General features: G+C 34.2%; 3 protein-coding genes across 3 annotated transcripts; 2 read left to right on the top strand and 1 right to left on the bottom strand.

The window, feature by feature from the left end:
* Positions 1–5,693: 5,693 nt before the first annotated feature.
* LOC101893662 (actin-related protein 1) lies at positions 5,694–9,710 on the bottom strand. Its single transcript, XM_005188282.4, has 7 exons — positions 9,553–9,710; positions 8,633–8,697; positions 8,388–8,562; positions 6,993–7,144; positions 6,615–6,924; positions 6,312–6,548; positions 5,694–6,237 (listed from the first exon to the last, which is right to left on the bottom strand). The coding sequence occupies exons 1-7, from the start codon at positions 9,586–9,588 to the stop codon at positions 6,094–6,096; spliced, it is 1,119 nt and encodes a 372-aa protein (XP_005188339.1). The 5' UTR covers positions 9,589–9,710; the 3' UTR covers positions 5,694–6,093.
* LOC101898212 (uncharacterized) lies at positions 8,838–9,285 on the top strand. The gene has a single exon (XM_005188312.4). It carries the CDS (start codon positions 8,853–8,855, stop codon positions 9,231–9,233), a length of 381 nt encoding a protein of 126 aa, XP_005188369.3. The 5' UTR covers positions 8,838–8,852; the 3' UTR covers positions 9,234–9,285.
* Positions 9,711–12,682: 2,972 nt separating the features above from the next.
* LOC101893495 (suppressor of fused homolog) lies at positions 12,683–14,444 on the top strand. The gene has a single exon (XM_005188281.4). It carries the CDS (start codon positions 12,809–12,811, stop codon positions 14,270–14,272), a length of 1,464 nt encoding a protein of 487 aa, XP_005188338.1. The 5' UTR covers positions 12,683–12,808; the 3' UTR covers positions 14,273–14,444.
* Positions 14,445–17,923: the final 3,479 nt, after the last annotated feature.

Raw genomic sequence — 17,923 nt, 5'->3', positions numbered from 1 at the left:
GTCGAGACTGATTTGATATTCCGTAACGGAATCGAGTGTTTATATATTTACTTTTTTTACTTTTACTTATTCAACTACAGGGTGAGATAAAAAAAACTGCAACAAAGTCAAACGCCATAATTTTTACATTTTTTTTTTTAAATTTTATTGAATGAAAGCAAAAATGTCGCAAACAGCATCAAATTTTAGAATAAGTTTAGATTTGTTCGAATTTGTCACCTTTGGCAGGAATTATGGCCTTCAAACGGCCAATGAAACCGTCACACTCAGCCCGAATATTGCTCTGCGGAATTTTGGGGCATTCCAGTCGAAGCCCTTGCTTGAGGTGATCAACACTTTGGTATCTTTTAGTGCCGACCTTGCTTTCCAAAATATTAAAGACACAATAGTCCAACGCATTGGTATCCAGAGATTTTTTGCGTGCCCAAGGTTTTAATACACCCTCCAGAATATTTTCGCGATAATATTCGGCATTTATTCTGAAGCCACGGTCGATCACGGAGAGCGACTATCGACTATTATGGCGGCCCACACCATCACCATGGCCGGTGCTTGAGTTCTAGTGGCCAACCGAAGGTGCACATTTTCAGCTGACCTCTTTGGCAAGTAAACTCTTTTGAGTCGATGTTCTTTCTGTTGCGTTGTAAGTTCTTGCACTTTTTGGAATTTCAATGGCTTTACCCCGAGCTCATTTTTCAATATTTGCCGAATGAATTTTTGCGATATGTTTAGCTCACGAGCCATTTTTCGGACACTGCGACGCGTGTTTCGATCAAGTCGCTTCTTTAGTTTTCGAATAACTTCTGCTGATGTTGCTGTTTTCTTCCGTCCACTTCCTTGACGTCGGGCTACGCTACCAGTATCACGGTAACGAGCGATGGTACGAGAAACATAAGATTTATTCACATTTAAATGCTGGAGTGGTCTAACGATAGCCAGTTGTGGCTTTCCAGCCAAATATAAAGAACTCAAGCTTAGAAATGACAGCAGCATACAGGTAGATGCATCAACGCTTGGAAACGTTGATATATCAAAAATTTTAAAATGTTTTTTCAAATATAAGTAGATTTGTGTATGTTTTTTATACGACACAAATCGAGTTTTTTCAACCATTTTTACAAATTCCATAATTGGTTTCACACTTCATTGTCCAGCAACTTTGTCGATGCTACTACCTGCATTCTTCTACCATGGATTATACTCAATGTTCGACGCTGCCCATAGCTGAATTAATATATTAATAGTTCAAGACTAGTATACACATAATGTTATAATGTTAGACTACTAAATCCACTCGATTTCAAACGTTAATTCCAGAGCGCATACGTCGTGTTAACCGTATTCATGAATCCAGTGTATACCTGAGATCGAGTGGGTTTCGAAAATCTAAACGTACTTTTATGGTCATATATGAATCTACTTTATCTACATTTATGTTAAGAATTTTTATAACATACTTTCAGGCGCTTTACACTTTTTATACCCTCAACCATATGGCTAGAGAGGGTACGGTACGGTCAAAACGTGCCTACTCGAAATAACGGTTTTAGACCCTAGGACTCTTTGGCCCAAATCTGTTTCAGGACATTTGGAGTCGATATAGCGATGTCCGTCTGTCCCCACAAATAGTCGAAATTTTCAAAAAAATATTTTCTGCGCAGAAAGGGTAACGATAATCCGATTTACTCCAACTTTGCAAATGCTAATATTTGCGTCAGTGCTAGGTCAGTTTCGAAAGTGGACAATATCGGCCCACTCGATCAAGTACCTCCCCCACAAGGGTCAAAAATTAGAATAATTACAACTCTAATAAAATGTGATGTAAGAGTCCGATTAAATTTATTAAATTTATTACCCCAAGGTCTGGTGCTAGGATGGAATATATCGGTCCACTCCTTCTGGTACCTCACGCACAAATAGTCCAAATTTTCAAAAAAAAAAAATATATATATATATATATATATATATTCTATATATATATATATATATATATATATATATATATATATATATATATATATATATATATATATATATATATATATATATATATATATATATAGTGGTGGCCATGAGGTTAGCACACTTCATACTTTCTGTTTTCTAAAGCAAAATATATCACTTCATTGCTATTATAAACTAAAGTTTTTGGTAATTAGTGTTGTTTATGGTGTGATCAGTAAGTCCCGTTATTTTTTTTTTTTTTTGCATTCTATCGTTATTCTTTTTCAAATTTACAATTTATTGCAGTAATGTGTAAATTAAGCTGGACACAATTTTAGCACATATAAGTATAATTACATGAAGGTACAATGAAGGTATAAATATTAATTGGTAAATTTAGGTAATATTAATGAGGAAGACAAACTGACTTAATGAACATTATTTAGATATGGCTAAAAAAAGTGGTGTACAGAGGAACAACGAAAGATTATTCAACAAATGAACTCGAGAGGAACAAGTATAAGTGAGATTGCTAATACTTTGGAGAGTTCCAGGAGGATGGTTTATAATGCACTAAGACATATTCAGAAGTATAAAACATCTCAAAATGTTAGACAGGCTCCTCGGCCCAGAAAAACTTCACGTAAAGAGGACTCTATAATATACAGAGCGTCTGTCGAAGATCCTTTTAAGAGTTCCACCGTAATCCAGAGAGAAATTTCAGGAAAATATGGTATCAACGTGTCCAGCAGAACGATAAGACGAAGACTTAATGAAAAAAATTTACGTGGATGCATATCTCAGCATAAGCCACATGTTTCAAAGAAGAACATACAAGCTCGGTTGTACTTTGCTCGTGAGCATTTGAAAAAACCGTTAATTTTTTGGAAAAATGTACTTTGGAGTGATGAATCTAAATTTTGTAGATTCGGATCGGATGGTAAAAGGTATGTATGGCGTCCTCCGAACATGCAACATAATCCAAAGTACACAAGTAAAACAATAAAACACGGTGGGGGGGGGGGTAATGTGATGGTGTGGGCAGCATTTTCTGGGTATGGTGTTGGTCCTATAAAAAAATTGATACTCGTATGGACCAGTATGTATACCAGAATTTACTTCTAAATACAATGATACCATATGCAGAGGACAACATGCCACTTAGGTGGCGATTTATTCAAGATAGTGATCCAAAACACACCTCACGCTTAGTGAGGTGTTGCTTGGAATCGAACAATATCGACGTGTTATAATGGCCAGCCCAATCTCCGGATCTCAATCCTATTGAGAACCTTTTGAATGATGTGGAGCAGCATGTAGTGAGGGAAAAACCTAAAAATTTGGCCGATTTATGGAAGGAAGTAGAAAAGGCTTGGAATGGTATTTCAGTGGAAAGCTGTATGGCCCTTGTAGAGAGTATGTCAAGGAGACTAGCAGCTGTGATCAAAAATAAAGGATATCCAACTAAGTACTAAGTTTTTAGTAAAATAAGTGTTTTTGTTTTGATACATTTTTAATATAAATAAACTTTTTTGTTTTGTGGTAAAATACTGTCCAGTGTTATTTTGAGGTTATGCTATTCTGGATAGAAAAACGCAAAATATTTATAAAGGGATAATGCTGGACATGATGGGACGTGATCTTAGAAGGACAAGTAACACACATATAAAATATATCATAAAAAAAATTAAGATATATAAAAATATTTGCGTTTAAAAATAGCAAGTATCTAGTGTGCTAACCTCATGGCCACCACTGTATATATATATATATATATATATATATATAAATAGTCCAAATTATCAAAAAAAAAAAAAAAAAAAAAATATATATATATATATATATATATATATATATATATATATATATATATATATATATATATATATATATATATATATATATATATTCTGTACAGAAAGAGAAAGAATAATCAGATTTTGCTCCAACTTTGCGAATCCTGGTACACAAAGGGTCAAAGTTTTGAATAACGAAAACGTTTATAAAATCCGAAATATGTTCAAAGTTCTCCTTATATTTCACGCATCCCATTATTTTTACTAACGCAAGATCTGTTGTGAAGATGGGATATATGGGTCTAGTACTTGCCCCACAAAGGCTCTTCAAATTTCACACATACAAACGTTTTTGCCAATACAATATCTGTTGTGAAAATGATATATCTGCGAAACCCTTCTGGTACCTCACTCGCAAAGGTTCACAATTTTCAATATTTTTAACTGTCATAACGTGGAAATTATGTATGAAATAATGTTCGGTTTTTTTTTTTGTAAATTTTACCCATACCAATATTTTTATATGTATCAGATGAAGTATGAAAATGGAATACTTCGGTAAAGATTTTGTAAAAATTATAAGATATGTCATGTAAAGAGAAGGGAGTTACCAATATAGTCCAAATCTGGCCCGTCGCAATATTTATATCGTATTTATTTAGGTCCGATACGAAATGGACAATATTGGCTCATTCCTTCTGAACCCACTCAATAGAGGGGCAACAATTTGAATAATCATAACAGAAGTCTAAACATACTTAAATAATCGAACATTGGCTGAGGGTCACAATTTTCAATACTTTTATCTATTATAAATTGCGAAATAAGACAGCGATTCTTTACGACTTGCTATAACTAAATATATCTCTCTTTGCCAGAAATCTGAGATGAATATGGAATTAATGATTTTCCATAAATTGGATATAAATGTTCGATTTTCTTGTAATATTGCCCATACCAATATTTTTATATGTATTAGATGAAGCATGAAAATGGAATGCTTCGGTCGACTATATATGGTTCCTCACGCACATGCTAAAAATTACCATATATCTCATGTAAAATGAAGGAAGTTACCAATATAGTCCAAAACCTGGCATGTCGCAATATTTATATCATATTTATTTAGGTCCGAAATGTCCAATATTGGCCTATTCCTTCGGAACCTTCTCCATAAGGGGTTTAACATTTGAATAATCGTAACAGAAGTCAAAATATTTTTAAGTAATCGTACATTGGCTGAGGGTATATATCTGTCGACAAAACCGACGGATACTTTTTAACTTGTTCTTTATAATAATTGCAATTCCAGTTTGATTTTCCCAACAATTTAAGAGGGTAGAGCATAAATATCGCGGAACGACTGTTATTTTCTGAATTTACTGAATATCGTTCAATTCGGTTCGCAGATTAGCAGCAATCGCTAAGTAATTTTTTTGCAAAGTAATTATATATATTAAGCGCTCGTCACATATAGTATTTTGGTAGAAGAAAGCTTAACTTTACGAAAACATGTTGTCCTTAGGTGACTTTAACTGTGATCGTTTAATAACCAGGAAAGAAATTGCATTATAATCTGAATCGTTGAGTCATTGATTTGAAGTGGAGAATATTAATGAATAAATTCATAGAATATCTTTTGGATGTTCCAATTAGGCATATTATACCAATGGAAACTAAATTTACTCATCATTTTTAGAAAGTTTTAAGTTTAAGGTACATTTTGATCACCTCGTGCAGCTTTAATCATTTCCAAAAAATGGACACAGAGCAAATACTTCCATCACTTGAATTTTCTAACCTCCTTTGGCGTTTTACGAAAAAAATCCTGTTTTCCCTACTTAGTTCCCTGTTTTCTTTTTTACGTTAATTAATGATTTTTCTTTTGACAACAAGAAGAAACTAAGCCCTGAATTGATCTCTTGGTTACCCTTACCTATAAATACAATCCAATTGTTAGTTCTTAATTTTTATTATTCCCATTTTCAATATTATCTATTTCAGTTGATAACGGCATAAAGAGATATTATAAATACAATCAAAATAGATTTGAAAGCGAATTTCTATTATTGAAAATTTTTGTATTCTGGCTTTCTCCACATCCTCATGTGGCAGCTGCGGCGATTCCGTTTTTAATACTTGAACATATTAAATGTCTTTATTAGTCACATCTTTTAAATCCTTTTTAGTTGGATAACTTTTAATGACTTTAGAATACAAGTTGGTAAGTAATTTTACGCCTAAAGTATGTCTTAAACACGCAAAAATAAATTACAAATACAGTTTGTGAATATCTTTAGGAAATTAAAAAAATACAAGCATTTTACAATAAATAATGACGAGTAGAATTGCTCTAGAAAGTCTTTTTATGCACAGCACGATGGCCCTCCTCTTCGTACTCTCTCTTTGAGATCCACATTTTCTTGAATGTATCCAGTGATGCTAAAATAGAGCCACCCATCCACGTAGAGTACAAACGTTCCTGTGGAGCTGCAATCTGTGTCAAAGACAAACATAAATTCAAGTTTCTACAATTCTTAACAACTCATATATAATTGTTGATGAACTTACTCTAATTTTTAAATCCTTTGCCGAATGTTTTCTTAATTCAGACAGCAGACGATCACCAAAGCCTTTAAACAATGTAGAACCGCCAGACAATACAATGTTTTGGTAGAGGAATTTTCTGAGATCCATGTCGGACTTTTCAATGGCGTACATTAAAACGTCATGAATACCCTCACACTCTTCACCCAACAAATCTGGCCTAAATAGAACTTCAGGCGCTCTGAAACGTGCTTGTCCCACCTAAATTTGAAAAGTGTGTTATTTAAAAAATACATTTTTGACCAGGTGATCAATTATATTGTTTACCTCTAGTGTCTTGCCATCGGGCAGTTTATAGGAGAATTTTTCAGTGTCCACCGTTTCTTCCTTTTGGGGATTTGTTGCTAAGTAGCAAACCTTCTCCTTAATGGAGCGGACAATTTCAAATTCGGCTGTAGAGCGGAAATTAAATCCTTCTTTACGTAAAAGAGTCTTAAGATATCGTGAAACATCTCTGCCGGCAATATCGACACGCATGATGCTGTGAGGCATGGCAAAACCTTCATAGATGGGCACTGCATGTGTCACGCCATCTCCAGAGTCAAGCACAACACCTGTTACGCGGCCAGTTGCATAACTGAAATTAGGATAACACAAAATTCAGTCAATATTGCAGACATAGAAGCTTTCATTTTGTTTACTTACAGACTTAACACGGCTTGCATCGAAACAAAAAGAGCAGGTGCATTAATGCCCTCAAAGAAAAACTCAGCAGCCTTTTCACGATTCCTGCGTGGATTTAAGGGAGCCTCCGTCAGCAATACCGGATGTTCATCGGTGCATGTCGACAGTTGTTCCTGTAATTAATGGTACAAAAAACGTTAGATATAACAAATAATGAAAAATAAATTTTGGGAAATGTAAATCGATCCAAATATACCAATGGTTTGTTTTTGAGGAGATATCCTTGCTGTAATTTATATAAAACCTTACATTTGTTTTTTATCTCTATTCTTATATTTGTGTTACACAGCATATTTTGCGGACTAAAAAATTGGTATAGTAGATTAAATTGCCTTTTACTTTGATTAGACCGGAATAATCTTCTTTGCGGAAGACACGGCTCTATTGATCCGATTTATTTATGAATAGAAATTCCTATCGAACATGACTCCACATGAATGAATATTAACTGCACGTTTAATCAAAACAATTTTTGTAGCTTATTATTGTTAAATGATAGCCTAAATTCTAACCGAATTTAGACATAGTCCAGTCACGGCAAAAGTAAAGAACTTGACATTTGATTTTAGCTCCAGCTGGCGGAAAATTCTGACCTTTTTACCAAAGGCAGGTCTTGTTATCCCAATCACAGCGGCACAATTTTGGGGGGAAATCAATACTTTCAGAGATATAGGGTTCCAAAGTTTTTAAACCGATAATCGCAATAAAACATCAAAATGTCACTACAGATAGTGATTACATCAATAAAACCTTTTCGGGAGGTGGTTCTATACTTCCCGGAATATAGATTTCCAAATTTTAAAAAGTACTTCTTTTATATTTTTTGGTTATTTAAAAAATATTAAATTTAATTAAACTTTGGTTCGCGAAGCCAGTGTTGGACATACTCCAGAGGAGAAAATCTCAAGCCACGGCCGAAGGCCGGCTTCTTTAAAAACTTTTGATCCGCCAAGCTGGTGTTGGACATAACCCAGAGGAGAAAATTTAATTTTATTTCGATTATCGGTTTAAAAAGGGCACATTAAAAAATGGTATTTTTGGAACTTTTGAACCTTGTACCTCGGGAAGTATTGATTAACACTGTTAGCTGTGGTTAGGATAAGAAAACCTGCCTTCGGTAAAAATTTCAGAATTTTCCGCCAGCTGGAGCTAAACTCAATTTGTTCCAAACATTTAGGGAAGAAATACCTCTGTTAAAAGCTTGATTTACGCCAATTGTCTCTAAAGAAAATTTGTTCCCTTTTTGGGCACTAGAACAGTTTACTTCTAAAACTTTAAAAAAATATATATTGTACTAGGTTCTGGAACAGACCACTAACGACAAATCAAAATAGTATATTTACCCAATGAACATACTTTACTATAAATGTATCCCCAAATGTGCTCCATATCATTCCAGTCGGTAACAATACCATGTTCCATGGGATAGCGTATACTTAAAAGACCACGATGCTCCTCGGCTTTTGGACCGACAAACAGATCACCTTCGAGAGCACCGGCCATCACACGAACATGCTTGGGACGGCCCACACTAAAATGAACGACAATATGAAACTTCGAAGATACATTTTTTTTTTTTTTTTTTTTTTTGAAAAACTCACTAGTTGGGAAATCGGCACTTTGGTATATGTTCTCCGGCAAAACCTGCTTTGATCATACCAGAACCCTGTAAAGAACGAGTAAAATGTCTGTCATTAAAAAAATTCAAATAAAAGACTAATAGGAAAATTAGAAAGTTTTCAAATCTATAATTATTTTTTAAATCTTCTTTGTTACAATTCGTACGCCAAGATGAGCTTCATTAAAACGCCAGAAGTTGATATGTTACAAGTTGCGAAGAGTTCCCAAAATCAGCGGAAATCTCTAAGAGGGTTTGCTCCCGAAGTTGGCTTGTCCATTGTGGATTATGGACGGCTATACGACATTGATCAATTCTATATCGACTGCCAAAATTTCCGAGATTATTATAGAGATCCATATAATAAACTACCAAGGCCCTCGGAGTTCAAGCGACACCATGGTAAATGTGGCCTTCGAACAAGGGATAAGTGTAGCGAATTGTTAATGCTGCCTGTGAATTGGGTTCGTGAAACTCAACCAGTCATTTATCCATTGAACTACGGACGTCAATTGTCTCTAAACGAAGGCATAAAACTGACTGGCCAATATGATTGGACTTCTTGTATTAAATATAAAAGGTAAACAAAATACAAGAAAATGTCTCCATGTTATTTTTCAAGCAGACCCCTTTAAACCTGGTTTTTATTTTGGTAACTCAACCACCCAAAGGTTTAGTCATCATCGCATTCATTGTATTTGTTGTTGGCAGACTTATTAGGATTGTTGCTATTGGTGTATCAACTACCAACAGATTTTCAGCAGATGACTGGAAGAGAGGGCCAGCGCGGCAGTAAGGCAGGTGATGTCACTACTACTCATCCGCACCGCACCTTGTAATAATGCATTTAAACATTTCTCTGATTGTTTTCACAAGGGAAACGGATAGAACCCATAAACTTACATTGTCAATAACCACGGGCTGATTGTAGGGCTCCATTTTTGTGCGTTGCGAGTATTAATTTACTTAAATTTGATTAGAAAAAAGACTCAGTTTGGCTACAACGATTTTGCTCTGCAATAATTTTGCAAACTCGAATAGATCACCGAGCCAAACTAAACAATTAGATAACGGCGATAATATAAATGAACTAAATAAAAGCGGCAAATCGTTCTTATGCCTTTTACGTTACGTTGACCGTAAGTCAAAACAGAATCATAGATTCAGTTTTGTTTTGCATGTTTTTCTATATTAGCATTTATTGTGATTGTCCAATTATCAGGTTTAGACCGGATATATATAAACATAATAAACATATTTTTTTTATTTATTTTTAATTTAGTACAGAATCTACATAGTAATGCGTGTTATAAGCATGGTTGTAAGTATAAAAGCGCAGTTTCTAGTGGTTAACCCATGGTAGAATCAAGTAGGTAAAGTCATGCTAAGATATGTTTACAATTTTTTCAAAAATTATTCATTTGACAACATCTCATTGTCAAAATTTGTATTTATAAATCCATTGTACATACACAAATCAGGAATGGGAACTTGTTTTTATGTAAAGAAAAGTGACAAGGTAAATTACAGAAAATGCAGAGATGGGTGTGCTTTTTTTGAAATGACTTTACCTTCTTAATTTTACCATGGGTAACCATGGTAATTTACCTTGTCAAATTTCAATGCAAAAACAACAGTTCCCATCTCTGATTTTGTGTGTATTATGAATATAGATTTTGAAAATAAGATATTGTCAATCGTATAACCATGGTAGAAGAATATAGGTAGACGCGTCGACACAGCTGCTGGGACAATGAACTGTTAAACCAATTTTGGAATTGAAAATGTTGAATGAAAAATTATTTAAATTTGTAAAAATTGTTGAAAAACGCGAATTATATATTGGCTTGTAATGTCAGAATTAGCATCAAAACAATAAAAAATCAAACAACTTGTTGCATTTATTTTGAATAAATAATTGAAAAAGCGATAACTGAATGAAAGGTCGACACTTCTTTTCAAAATCATGTACTATATATGTCTAAAGGATTATTTCGCTACAAAAACTCTAGATTTTGTCGATGCATAGGTTGGAATAAACATTTTGAAAACACCAGATTTTGAATATTTTCTGAACAATTTTTTTTGTTATTGAAAGGAAAACACATACATAAACATAAAGAAATAAAGATGACATATTAAGCCAAGAAAATAAAAAAATTGAAATCATATGGTATCATAGCCCTACCTTTATATCATTGTACCATGAAAACACCCGAATTTGAATGTTTTCTGAACAATTTTTTTGTTATTGAAAAAAAAACACATACATAAACAAATAAAGATGACATATTAAGCCAAGAAAATAAAAAAAATTAAAATCATATGGTTTCATAGCCCTACCTTGATATCATTCTACCATGGATGCATCTACCTGTATTCTTCTGCCATGGCTGGTATGTTTTATGTATAAACACACAAACAAAAAATAAGCAAACATGATCTATGAAAAACCTAACATAGAGACAATTGATGTTAAAAAATGTTTATTCACATTCGTGAAATTCTGCAAGAAAAATAAAGCACCTCCCAAAATTTTAAGTTTTTGTATAATTGTTCCAATGTACCTCAAATAAATCTTCATAACGAAGGTAAACCCGGAAAAAGCTCAAACCATGGCTCAATTAGAAAGGTTGAGGAATACCCGCGATAATATTGTGGGTTTATTCCACAATATTGAATCTAAAATAGTAAGACAATACAATTTTATCCCAAAATCATACAATGTGTTGAAAATATGAATTTGTTTTGCAACCGAATTTGAAATAATTTCAAATTATTATATATATATATATATATATATATATATATATATATATATATATATATATATATATATATATATATATATATATATATATTTTTTTTTTTTTTTTTTATTCAAAACAATACACACTCATACACAAAATGTGTATATGTTTTGACAGAATAAGAACACCAAAAGAAAAAAATGTATTTAGGGGGTAGCCTTGTTCTACCTTCTGTAATTGTGTCATGTCTCTAACGTAAACATGTCTTAAGATGAGAGTACATAAACAGCTTGAAGTCTTCGCATGACATATTTTTTGACATTTCATGAAGGGATGTCAAAGCAGCACTCAAAGTCTGCAGTCGTTTCACTTTATAATTTGACATTAATATGCCTAGCTATGATGCCAAGCTGTTTATGTACCTTCACCTTTAATACATACAGGAATGTCACAGGAACGAATTCCGTACGAAAGTAATTTGAATTTCGTATTTAGCTTCTTCAGAAAACGCTAATTAATTAATTAATTTCTCAATGCACGAAGCTACATAGTGTTGTCACATTATTTTTGTCTTGAAAGCCACTTTTTTCTTCAAACAAACATTATTCATATGTGAAAACGAAAAAAACGGGTATTACGAATAGTAAACAGAGGCAAAGAGATAAAACAAAATAAAAAGGACACTCACTTTATCATTAATTAATCGTTTTAGGGCAGGTACAGGAATTCAGTATTCAACAAGTATGTGCTCAGTGAAATTGAGAAATCAATTGCAATATTTCTTTTTTCACAAAAAACAACATAATTTAAAAAAGTAATGTATATTTCTTTTAATTCTAATTCATATTTAGCATCCTTTGCTTAAAAGTTTTTATTAAAAAAGATAGAAATACAACGATAGAAATACAGCCCTGAGGCTATGCCTTCTTCCTGTCAAATTTGCTTTCAACAAGTTGTTTTCCTTATTTTTAAAATGAGTTAATTAGCGCGAAAAATGAATGAAATGCCTGAATTTCATTTCAAAAATATGATCTAAACTGTTCGATGTTTCAATTCCAATTGTTAATTTTGAAAATATTTTGTTTTTCAAAACAATAAATACATACATAAAATTGTCAGAAGCTGGACACGCTTAGAAAAAAAGTGTAATCAGCTGGTAGCTCTACCTTACATTTTTATTGTACCATGCTTCCTATTACCAGAGACTTGCCGAAAGTAAATTTACTTAGTGGGGACACAGTTCTCAATGAGTTTATGTACCAAGGACAAAGGAAGAACAGCTTACCGCCGCCGCCAAAATAGCATCAGACTTTGTTGTCTAGGCACAACTTGAATTTTTGAGAATTTGTTTAATTACTTTGTTTTGTGTTTTTTAGATAAAATTTTAGAAATTATTTTTTTTTTAGAAAATGACTTCAGCTCCAGGTCAACAAAGCACTGGAGCTGGTACCCCAAGATGTCCACCACCAGCCGGCTTGAAAGCACTTATAGATAAATTACTGGAGCATTACCCTGATCAGCCGAACCCGCTGCAAGTAACCACAGTCCTTAAATACTGGTTAGGAGGACAAGATCCACTGGACTACATCAGTATGTTCAGCAATCGTGGAGACGTTGCAAAGAAAGTCCCTCCTCACTGGTTTTATGTCAGCTTTGGATTGAGCGATTTACATGGCGACGGTCGGGTTCATGTACTAGACAGTGAGGATAGTGAGACACAATCACGATCCGGAATGGGTTTCGAATTGACATTTCGCCTACTGAAAACAAGTGAAGAGCTTAAAGAGGAAGAAGAGAATCCCGGAAAGAGAATTCGACCTCCAACCTGGCCCGCAAATCTCATGCAGAATTTGGCTCGTTATTGTTTCCGGACAGGGAATCGTTTGTGTTTCGGAGATAACATACCATGGCGCAAGGGTTTAGACGATAGATTCGATACACCGCTGCAGAATATTTTAATTGCTGAGGATCCACAGCTCAAGTCAATGATTACGCCTTTCGGCAGTGTAGATTTTTGTCAAATTGTTGGAGTAACATATGAGGAGTTGGAACAAGCTGCCCGATGGAACGGCCGTGGTGTTCTAAATTATCTAAAGCAAGATATTCAGACTGGTGGAGAATGGTGGGTTACTAACATAGACCGAACTCTAAGTGTATTTGACATTTTTCCTGAGCGTTTGGTGGCTCTTGAGGAAGAGTTAGAACGAGATGGCTCCGATTTAGCTGGCGTTAATGCAGAATTTACATTCCGAGAGATACCCAGACCACGAATACGCAATACACAACCTAATACAGGTGAAACGGAAGATGGACAGGAATTGAACACATTGATGGACTCGATGACGCTCAAGGAAGAAATAAAATGTAAACAAGAAGATGTAGGAGAAATGAGCACAGAACCCTCCAATTTGGCGTTTCCTGTCTCTATGTCCATGAGTGGTAGCTCGTTGCACAATTCCTGTCCCATAGATGATCAGCCAGAAGCCCCAGATTCTGTAACTTTGGATGGCATTGAGTTGCAAATAGCTCCATATGCAGCCAAATTTTTACTGCTGGCCATTAAAGACCGTATACGACATGGTAGACATTTTACTTTTAAAGCTCAACATTTAGCTCTGACCTTTGTAGCAGAATCCGTGACTGGAGCAGGTGTTACTAAAGAAGCTCCCTACGGTGTTATAGGATACTGGATACAGGTTTTAATAACCGATGACTTGGTTCCGCGTATGATAGAAGATTTTAAAAATGCAAATCTAGACAGAATAAGTCAGCTTGGTGAACGTCGAGAATTTGAATGGCCTGATAAGTTTTTGAAAGTTGTTATTGATCATCCCCATGGCTATATGTTACCGCCTCCACCAATGAGTTTCTAGTGGTAGTGCGGGATGCATTCATGAATCTCAATACTGAAAATTACAAATAGTTATAAGTGCCTTGACAATGTTTAACTCACATTTTTAGAACTGATGTATTTTAAAGTATTATTTAATGTACACATATATTACTTTTTTTTACAAAATAGACAAACTAATAGTAAAAACCTAATATTGCATTTTGTTTTTTTTACAAATTGAGTAGTTAGATCTCCGAAACCAATATCTTGAGTTTTCATACATATTTTTTCTTCATATCACAAAGGAAAAATGTAAACATTAAAAAATTCATGGCATTGAAATAGCTTTCGAAATATTTTGAAAAAAGAAAATGTAAAGGGGAATTAAGTTTAGATCTTCAAGTTCAAAATTTGTAGTCTTTATTTCAATGAGTGGATCTTGATGTGCAATTTCCATTAGTAATTGGACGTAAGCCCAGCGTTCTAGAATTGCAAATATGCATCAATTATTTTTCTACTATCCATTAAAAATCTTATACGAGATACAAAAAATAAAACCAAATTCAAAGCTTGTCACTTGCCATAAAAAATATTATATACACGCATTATGCTACATCACACACCGAAAAGCAAGGGTGAAAGTGATAGGTTTACTCTTTGTGGTGCCTTCTCCTCTTCTGAATAATTATAGTTCTAATAACATGCGAAACAATGTAGAGGTTTTTCAGCTTAGTATACCTCCATATTTCTACCAACCATAGATCCAATGTAAAAATCACGTTCATGGTAACTCCGTCACACAACGTCTAAATTTGAAGGATATTGGACACTAATTTTACATTTTAGACAATTACTATTTTTCTTCTTCCAATGATGGGTTAAGTTCCAGAAGAAGAGGACCGATATATATCATTTTCGCTCTAGATGTAGTGCCGATAAACATGTTGGATTGTGCATGGTTTGAAGATTCGCATAATATAACACATATAATTATACAAATTTTCGTATAATTTTTGGGGAGAGGTATTGCCAAATTTCGCACTAGATTTAAGAATTATTATTTTGTTAAATATATCGAATTTTCAATAAGGGTTAAAACAGATTCGTGAGTACTATTAAAATGCAATCCTAATGACATGCCCTCTTCCTCTTCGTATTTAGATCAGGAATAATTGTATATTTCAATGCAATCACATTTATGAACACATTTCATAACAGATTTAAGCTAGCGAAAGATGTCTTTAACTATTTGCTTTCCCGATTAGAGTTTTGGGAGCGATTTGCAGCTACGAAAAAACGACATAAGATAAGTATATGTTCTTTAATCAAAAAAGGTATTACATCATCAATTCTATGATAGTAAGCAATTTTGATTCACGCAAGGAGAGTCTTACATAATATTTTTATTCAAAGTCTGTATAGCTGTACTTCCAAATATTCGGTATTATTATGATTTATGAAATACTTTTGACTGGAATTGCAGTTCGTAGCAGGTAGTACTCATGTTGCAATAAGGAGGTAGAACAGCTTCGAACAATTACAGAAATATAGCCCTGTGGCTATGCCCGCTTCCAGTCTGACTTATTCAAAATGATATGCAGCAATTTGTTTTCATATTTTTCTTCATTTTTAAAATATGTTAAATAGCGCGAAAAATTAATGAAATTCCTGGATTTTCTCTCAAAAATATGATCCAAACTGTTCAATCTTTCAATTTCATGGCTAAAGTTAATAGCTTTAAGGCGCGAGCCGCAATGTACATGTCTTCCAATCATTGGTTTTCAAAGCAATAAATACATACACAAAATTGGCAGAAGTCGGGTACACATTAGCCTGTTCACCAAACTTATTTTTCTTTTAATTGTAAGGCAAATGGTAGACAAATATAATTTTTGGTTTCCGTACGTAAGCAAATAAAAAGAGCTTTTATCTATAGACAAATTTTGGTTCACCTAACTCCAACACAAACAAAACGAAATGCCAAAGTAGACAATCAAAAATCATCAAAATCACAATCGTTTATTCACAAAATTTGAGCAAAGTAAAATATTGTGTTTGAAAATTGATATTTCAAACAAAAGGTATGGTCCACTTCATCCCCTGTGCTGTGTCGATCCCAATAGGTTCGCTTCTTCTCTGGTCTCAACTCTAACCCCACGCACAATTAGGCGCAAATTGACCTGAAAGACTACAAAATCGGAAAAATCTCTTGTTGATCCATTGCAAGTCCTATAGGTATTTATTCTGACCCTAACCCTGACTCAACGCTTAATTTCGTGAGAATTGCGTCATAATTGTGACGTATAGCCTGATTACAAATAAAAAGTGACATACGGACACACATAGCTAAATCGACCTAGCTCGGAGATATAGGTAGACACATATGTAAAATAGTGGGTCTAGAACTAATTTGTGGCATCACCTAACGTTTAGCGGATTAGGTTGATATTTCCGCCACCCCCATTTACACTTTTATTTGAAATGGAAAATCCAAAACCGGCACCCGGACATAATCCCCACGGTCTCAATCCCCATTGCCATTATGGGGATTATGACCTTTTTATCGGTGATAATCGCCATAATCCAAATAATAAAGTATGACCGTTTGCTGGGTGGACTACGTACAAAAATAATTAATTTTAGAAATCTTTGATTCGCAGTTGCCGGGCCCTGAGCATATCCATAGGGAAAGTCTTTGAACATAGCCATTATTATGGGAGTTATGCCCGCTACTTTCCAAAAAATTGAGATTTTTTCCCGCACCTAAAATTTCATAATTTTTGTAAGTAGCTGGTCTTTGGCCGGGGCTTAAGATTTTCACCTCTGAGCGTACCCCTCACCGGCTAGCGCGAATCAAAGATTTCTAAAATTAATTATTTTTCTAAGTACTCCGCATTGCAAAGGGTTATACTCTTTATGGGGTTTGTGTCTGTTTTGGAAGCGGGCACTACCCCACATTATTATGGAGATTATGACCAAAAACCAAACCGGGCATATTCCCCGTGAGGATTATGTCCGGACACCGACGCGCCACGTTCAAAACCAACGGAAACAAACAAAATTTTGACAGTAGGGCAATAGGTAAAATGAGCTTTTACTCCCAGACGAAAAAGTAAATGAACTGAAATAAAAACTTGATTGTCTGGGTAGCAGTTGCTTGTCTGCCTTAAACAAAAGCTCTTTGAACAGGCTATTAGAAAATAATTGTAATCAGCTGGTAGCTCTACCTTTCCTTTTTATTGTACCATGGTAGTACCCATACCTCCTTTGACAGAACTTAGCCTGTAATATTCGGTATTTTAAAATTTGTTTATTTGAGCCATTTTCTTCAGCGAATTTATTTTTAACATTTTGCAAGATCTTTCTAAATTGAGGGGCCGGTCTGAACTCGACTGCTTTCTTACTTGGGTCTTCTTTTATTTTGTTGTCGACAGTTTATATAGTTACAGCAAATCAGACAACTAGATATTTTATATAGGAAATGTCGATAAAAAAAAAAAACTCGATCGTATGTGTCCATGCCAAGTTTGATGATTTCGTTAGAATCTATTCGACATCTAATTAGAGTTTCGGCAAAATGTGAGAAGCTGAAAAAATCGTTATTCCTTTCTTTAATAATTCACATTAAATATGAATTTATTTTCAGATTGCATCTAGACTCTGTACATCCCCATTATTTTAACCAAAATGT

Source organism: Musca domestica, unplaced genomic scaffold, assembly GCF_030504385.1.
Source record: "Musca domestica strain aabys unplaced genomic scaffold, Musca_domestica.polishedcontigs.V.1.1 21, whole genome shotgun sequence".
Taxonomy (NCBI): Eukaryota; Metazoa; Arthropoda; class Insecta; order Diptera; family Muscidae; genus Musca; species Musca domestica.
Note: the sequence above shows the minus strand (reverse complement) of the source record. Positions and strands in the feature narration are given on the sequence as shown.